Genomic DNA, 7,272 nt, shown 5'->3' on the forward strand with positions numbered 1-7,272 from the left:
CTGCGGCTCCGGCTCGCGATGCCCCACTCGGTGACCCTGCGCGGCCCTTCACCCTGGGGCTTCCGCCTGGTGGGCGGCCGGGACTTCAGCGTACCCCTCACCATCTCGCGGGTGAGTCCAGCGACCACAGGGCGGCGGGGTGGTCTTGAATCTTGAGACCCAGCCCTTGAGGTCCACTCGGGACCCGGATCCCCGACGTCCTGGAGGCTCGGAGGCCAAGCGTTGGCCTCGGTGACACACAGGCTGTAGAGGCGGCTTCCAGGCTGGGCAGCACCGCCCCAACCTCCTCCCCCTCTCCCTGGGCCTGCCTGCCCTGTCCCTCGGAGGACCCCTCCAAAGAGTTCACAAAGCAGCCTCCCTGCTGGCCTCATTTAGGGGGACTCAACCGCAGGCCATGGAAGGACCAAAGTCATAGGCCAGGGATCGGGACTGGTCAACAGAGGCCCAGAAATGCTGCTTACATTTGAACCCCTCCTGAAGATTTGGGGCAAAATGACTGAGAGACCCCCTTCCCTATCAAGGGTCCCTGCCAGCAGAGCTGTGTGACCCCAGAGAGGTCTGGGGTTCTCTCTGAAACTGAAGAAAGAAAGATCCAGCCAGTTCCCCTCTCTGGTTTTGGTCAGTCTCTCATTCATGACCTCAGTTGTCCTAAGGGGAAGTGACCAGGAATTTTTGGCTTCCAGGGGAAGGGGAAGCCTGTCTGTGCAGTTGTGAGACCCCTTCCCCACAAGACTCACAAGGCCAGGGGTCAGGATAACCTCAGCCCAGTTCCTCAAGTTTCCATGGCCATGCACTGCCCCAGGCTTAGGACAGCGGAGGAAGAGGAGGGGGCACAGCCCTGGGTGGTGGGTAATCCAAGGGGAACAGGGGAGCAGAGGGGAGGACTCGGGCCCTGTTAGGGGGCACCCAAACTGGGAAAGACGGGATTCTGGCCCAGCCTTGGGGTCCTGTATTTGAAGGGCCAGAAGAGGAGACCCAGACTCTGCCCTTGGAGTCCCAGTGTAGGGGACCAAGAAGACAGAACCCTGCCCTTGGAGGCTCCCAGTACGAAGGGAAGAAAGGCAGGGACCTGGGGCTATCCCCTGACCCCACACAGGCTACTTTGGCCTTCGAGACCCTGTGTCACGGGAACTGAGAACACCTTCCCCCACCCTTCCGCCACTTGGGGGCTGGACCAAGCTGGCTGGGCTTTCCGAGATGTCTTTCTAGTTCTTGGGAGGGGTTGGGCACCTGGTGGAGCATGGCATCATGGAATACTGTTTCTGGGGGCCAGGGTGACAGGCAGGCCCAGCTGTCCTGGGAGGATTCCTACATCTGCCCTCACCCCACGGCCACTAGGTCTCTGGGCCTGAGTGAGGTGGGCCTTCAGCGCATCCGGGAGCCTTTCATCTCCCACTTTCCTGAGAGAGCCCTGCGGGGTGTGGGTGTGTGTGTGTGTGAGGGGGCGGGAACACATCTGTGTCTGCCTGTGAACGTCATGCTGTGTGTCCACCCACCGAGGCAGGCTCGTGGGGGCGCTAGGCAGGCCAGCCGGCCAGGCACCCTGGGTGTGAGGCCGCTGACAGGCTCAGCGGCAGTGGCTGACGGCCGCAGGCGGCAGGGAGCAGAGACATCTGTTGCCCACGCGGCTGCCTGCCCGCTGAGGAAAGGCCTCCACACGTCACAGCGGCAGCAGCAGCGGCCTTGTTTGGAGCCGATCAGGATGCAGGCCGCTGGCAGGCAGACAGGCTGAAAAGAGTTTGCCGGGAAGAACCCCTTCTTTGTCCCCCAAAGTCACACAGCAGCAGCTCAGGCCTGAGGAGCCAGGATGGCTAAGCCTGGATTTGGGTGGGATCTGGGGAGATTTACAGGACTGAGGAGGCACAGGCCACGGCTTGCCCAGCAGGTACCTCAAGGGGAATTCTACAGACACTGATGATATGTGGGAGTGTCCTCACCAGGGGGGTTCAAAACCCAACCCCTCCCATGCTCATGGGGCTTCCCCCACCCAATGGAGGCAGCCACACTCAGACAGAGAGGAGGCTGGCTGTCTGGCAGAGCCAGGACTATGCAACCTCAGCCCACAAAGCCTCGGGGAGCCCCCCCCAAAAAAAACACTGTCCAGGGCTCCTTCCTTGCAAACTATAGTGACTGCTGCCTTGGCATCCTAATGGGTGTTGCTACTACCAGGTCCCTAGATGCCCCAAACAAATACCACCAACTGTATGCCCAACTCCCTGGAGGGGCTTTTTGCCTCTAGACCATGTAGAGTGACACAGGGGCTTGAAAAGTAGCTGCTATAGGTGAGGCCGCTGGTTCATGCCCCAGTCTCCCAGTTGACCTCCCTGCTCCTCTGTCTCTTCCCTTTATCTGTCTATCCTGCATTCAGCATCCAGAAAAATCGGCCTGCATTCAACTCTGTCCTGTGATTTCCCTGTTTAGAATCCTCCCTTTTCCCCAACTGCCCGGGAGAGATGCCAGCTTCTCTCCTGGGCCTACAAGGCCCGCAGGTCTGGTTCCTGTGTTTTTTCTGATTTCGTCTCTTCCATTCTCTGCTCACCAATGATATTTTGGCCACAGAAGCCTGCGTTTACTCTCACTCCAAGATGAGCCATTATACTTGCTGATCCTTCTACTCAGAACACCTCTCTGTTTTGTAGAAATGCACACTGTGGTTAAGAGCAAAGGATTTGGAATCGGTTGGCCTGGGTTGAAATCCTAACTATGCCGGTTATCAGCTGAGTGTCCCGCGCTTCTCTGGGCTTTGGTTTCCTCATCTAGGAAATAGGCTTGCCTTGAGGACTAGTGAAACAATGCATGTAAAGGCAATTGGGAGAGTCACGGTTTCCTGGCCTTGCGCCCTCTCTGACCAGAACTCCCGAGCTAGCAGCGCTGGCAGAGCCCCAGCCACCCCTGCTTTCGAGAACTTCCTCCACCCACAGGGGCCTGAATGCACCCCGTGTACTGGCTGAGTCATCCTGCCACTAGCCACCCCCTGAGGAAGAAGACTCCTCTCCAAAATGGGGAATGGGGCAAAGTACCCCATACCCCAAACCTCTTTCTTCATCTGTAAATAAGGATGAGAACAGCCTCTGTCTCATTAGGTGGTTGAGAGGTTGCCATGAGCTAGTTATGGCTAAAGCACTGAGCCCAGGCCATGCCACAGAGCAGGTATCCATGAAGGAGAGGGGCCTGGCAGGGCCTTGACGGGGGAGGGTGGGATGGTGCCAAGCAGGTGCCTCCTCTGGGAAGACAGACTTCTCTTGGTGCCAGTGTCCAACAAGGGAATATTAATGGTGGCTGAGGGTATCATGCTCTAGAAGAATATTCCTTGGGGCAGCCTATTTCAGGGCAGGTCAGCTTGGCAGTGCCCACACCAGAACTCCAGCCAAGGAGCTGCCAGCACCTCAGCTTTGTCTACTCACTACAGAGAACTGGCTAAGCGGAGCCTGGCCAGGCTTCCAGGAGCTCCCGCCCCATAGGAACAGCGTCACTGACAGCTCTTGAGCCATAGCTTGACACTAGCAAAGAGGCTGGGAAGAATGAGGGTTCCTAAAATCTCTCTCCATAGGCTGTGCAGGGACCAGAAACAAGGTAAAGGACGTCCGATTGCCTGAATTCCCCCCAGGCTGCTTACTCAGGCATCCCATGAGTCTATCCCCAGCCTCATGTGACTCATGTCAAGGGATCAGCATTGAAGGAGGCTCCAGTGTGGACGCTGCTGACCCTCTGGGGTCCACAGTGGCACCAGGGTGGCCTCAGTGCCTGTCCTCCAGAGGAAAGGGAGCTGTGATCCAGGAATGCAGGTTGGCAGCTGGAAGTAGATGGCCCCCAACTTGCCTGGGGAGGTGACAACACAGAATGAGGTGCTAACACTGTTAGGGGAGCTAAGTGGTAAAGGGGACACACAGGGTACAGTGGGGCCCCAGATGAGAGGCTCCAAGGGGAAATGCCTCTGTGGAGAGCCTAAGACCTGAAGGATGACGCGGTAACTAGGGTTTAGGGGCTCAGAGGAGTGTGTTCCGGGTAGAGGTAACAGCATCTGCAGAAGTGTGGCGGTAAGAGAGAGCTCTCTGCTGCCTGTGAGTAATTCACGTGGTCTGGATAGGGTGTGGGTAGGTGGAGGTAAATATGGAGGAATGGGGATGAGAAGAAACAAGGTCACTAAGGGTTTGAGTGTCAGGTCAAGGGACTTACTATGTGGTCTGGCTGGATGGGGCAATGTAGGCTATGTGTCCATGTTTTGTATTAACTATCTATTTGAGAGCACATATCCCTGCGTGTCCCCTGCATGTCCATGGGCATATATGCAGGCTGCAAGAGTGACATCGTACTTGTTCCAGCCCAGAGGAGTCTCCTGTCTTATGCCATCATATCCTACCAGACCTCCATGAGCTGGAGTTGGGGCCTTTAGCGCAGAGGCTCCAGCCAGGCCATGTGGGAACTCAGTCAGTCTTATGGTATGCCCACCCACAGGTCACACTGGCAGAAGGGCCATACTGGCATGGTTCTGGGGTTGGCAGGGGTCTGCAGCAGAGCCTGCAGCAAGGCCATGTAATGACCAATGCCCAGCCATCTGGCTTGTCCATCCACAGGTCCATGCTGGTAGCAAGGCTGCCCTGGCTGCCCTGTGCCCTGGAGACCTGATCCAGGCCATCAATGGTGAGAGTACAGAGCTCATGACACACCTGGAAGCCCAGAACCGCATCAAGGGCTGCCGTGACCACCTCACACTGTCCGTGAGCAGGTACGCACAGGGCAGACTGAGCCAGAATGGTGGGGGTGAGTTAGGGGAGGGTGCATTCTGGGTCACCAGCACCCTGGGTGAGCAGGGCCTCACACAGCCTTTCTGCTTCTGTTCCCTGGCACCCCAGGCCTGAGGAGCAGCGCTCTCACAGGGGGTTGCAGGCACTGTTTAGAGATGTGGGTGGCTTAAGAAAGGAGGAAGCCCCCATTTAATCTATTGCTGGAACTATGTTGGGGTCTTATGGCAGGGAGTAGACAACCCCAAATCAGGGCTGAAATAAGACCTGGGGTAGGCTCACACTGGAGGTGTCTGTGGTGTTGATATCTGTCCTTTCCCCACCCATGAGTGACCAGCTTGATGAGCAGTTCAAAAAATTTTATCGACCAACACCTTGTTTAACCATCAAACTGATTTGATACAGTAAAATCTAATATAGGCTCCACTTTACATGTGAGACAACTGAGATTCAGAAAGTTTGGAGGGTGCTTCAAGTCACACAGTGGAACAATGGGGAAGCACGATCTGACTGACCTCAGGGCTCTCTCACTCTCACCAAAGACGCCACTCCCTCTGCTTGACTGCTGACCTGTCAAGCCTTGCTGAGGCTGATGGCAGTTGGCTGGGTCCTGCCTCAGCGGGATCTCCCTCCCCCTGTCTTCCCTGGATCCAGAGAAGTCAGACGTAATTACTCAGCTCTGCCACGTTCCTTGTTAACAGGGACTTTCCACGACCCCCTGTGGATGTATGTAGGCGAATCCTCCCCAAACCACAACGTGGCCAACCAGGCCTTAGAGCCGGTGGGGCAGAGGGTAATCCATTGGCTCAGAGCCGTTAAACATGGTGGGAAGGCTTCTGAAGTAGCCCCATTTGAGTCTGGCTCTGCTCTGGGCTGAAGTCAGGACCTCTGACTCTTCTCCGGGCTGAGTGGGTCCAACTGCAAGTCCAGGGCCTGGTACACTCCACCTGGCTCGCAGTGAGGAGGCCCTGGCCCAGGAGTTCAGCAGAGCTGGCCCTCTTCCAGACTCTGAGGGCCCTTAGGTACACGAGATGACCTCCATGAGCCTGCATTTCCTTCTCCATAAAGCACGATCACATTCATCACCCTCTCTGAGACAGGGGTACAGGCTGGCTGGGGGAAACATCAGCACTGCTCTGCCCACGAGCCACCCAACTTGGCTGGGTTCCTGGGCCCTGACTCACCTCTGGCCTTGACTCTGCTTGGCTGTATAAAGGAAGCCCTGGTAGTAGTGGGGTGAGGGGCAGGGAAGGCTCACAGGGGGCCTGATTCAGGAGGTCCACAGAGGGAATAATGTCAGGGGAGGGTGGCAGGATGGGGGCAGGGTGGAGGTCCCCCTTCCTTCCTTCCTTCCCTGGTCATTTGTTCCGAGCCAGGCATGGATGGAGCCAGGGGTCCCCTGACCTGTTCCATTCTGGGTGTTTCAGCTCCTAGATGCTGCTGGACATGGAGCCAGGGAGAGCACATTCTCTCCTATCACAGATTCTGGGCTCCAGCCCCAGCTCTGCACTTGAGAACTGTTCTATTCTCCAGCTGGTGACTTAGTATCAGAGCCCTTAGCTTCCTCAACTTCAAACGGAGGATCTGGGATTGAGTGATCATGACATACAAGGTCTGCTCAGTCAGGATGAAAAGCTGGGGTCCTTTCCCGCAGCCCCCTATCCCTAATTCTCACGCATGCAGATTCTGGGGGATCAAGACAAGGACCACCTTGACTTTCCGGGCCAGCATCTCTTGTCCTGGGGACTTTCTCACCTACAAGGCCCCTGATCCTGCTCTGTCCTGCCTGTTGTGCCAGCACTTATGCCTGAGGCCCCGACATGGGCCTGGCGAACTGGCTGGAGGGAGCTTCTGTGTGGAGCTCTGCCCAGGCCATCCTCCCTACCTACTCTCTTGTGTACAGAGAGCTCTAATCCTCCACAGACTAATTCCAGTTCATCACAGGATGAAAAGTAAAGTAAAGGCCCAACTTCCCTGCTATGCTTACTTTGTCTGGAACTCAGTCAGATATCCAGCAGTCCAAGCTAACCCACAGTGTCTGGGTACGTTCTGTAGGTTCAGGACCTTCCTGGCATCAGCTCCAACCCCAGGGCCTCTGGTCAGATCCCTGTCACCTATTACATGTGACACAAGATGGATTTGCACAGCCCACCCTTTGGGGGACTTAAAGATGGTAGATAGAGCTACCTGCCCAGCCTAAAGTATGGAGATCTGGGGGTGGAATTTGACATACAAATAAGCCTTTCATTCCAATCTGATGCCTTGGGCTACTCTCTTGGCTCTGGGTACTTTGTACCCTCTGATCCTTAGACCTCAAGTTTGTACCTCTCTTCTGGGCAGGACTTCAAGGAAGTATAAGGCCAAAGAGCCACATGAGATGTCCTAGGTTTATCCCGGCAGAGTTCTGAGTATGTCCAGGCCATAGTTAGAGCTGTGAGCTAGGGCAGTAACGGGAGCATGGCTGAGGGTGCTGGAGCCAGATGCCAGTGGGGGTGGGACAGCACAGCCTTGATGCCACAGGCCTCTGAAA

The 7,272-nt window shown here is 56.2% G+C and overlaps 2 protein-coding genes across 4 annotated transcripts in view; one reads left to right on the plus strand and one right to left on the minus strand.

The window, feature by feature from the left end:
• LOC105005558 (prolyl 4-hydroxylase subunit alpha-2) overlaps nt 1-7,272 on the minus strand; it is a 71,176-nt gene that overhangs the window by 55,267 nt on the left and 8,637 nt on the right. The gene's annotated exons all lie outside the window — the stretch shown is intronic.
• PDLIM4 (PDZ and LIM domain 4) overlaps nt 7-7,272 on the plus strand; it is a 14,588-nt gene continuing 7,322 nt past the window's right edge. For both annotated transcript variants that reach the window (XM_010863584.1, XM_010863585.1), the window contains exons 1-2: nt 7-111; nt 4,575-4,726. In XM_010863584.1, coding sequence (XP_010861886.1) covers nt 19-111; nt 4,575-4,726 — 245 coding nt within the window. In that variant the 5' untranslated portion in view covers nt 7-18. The remainder of the gene's footprint in view (nt 112-4,574; nt 4,727-7,272) is intronic.

Source organism: Bison bison, unplaced genomic scaffold, assembly GCF_000754665.1.
Source record: "Bison bison bison isolate TAMUID 2011002044 unplaced genomic scaffold, Bison_UMD1.0 scf7180017864492, whole genome shotgun sequence".
Lineage (NCBI taxonomy): Eukaryota > Metazoa > Chordata > Mammalia > Artiodactyla > Bovidae > Bison > Bison bison.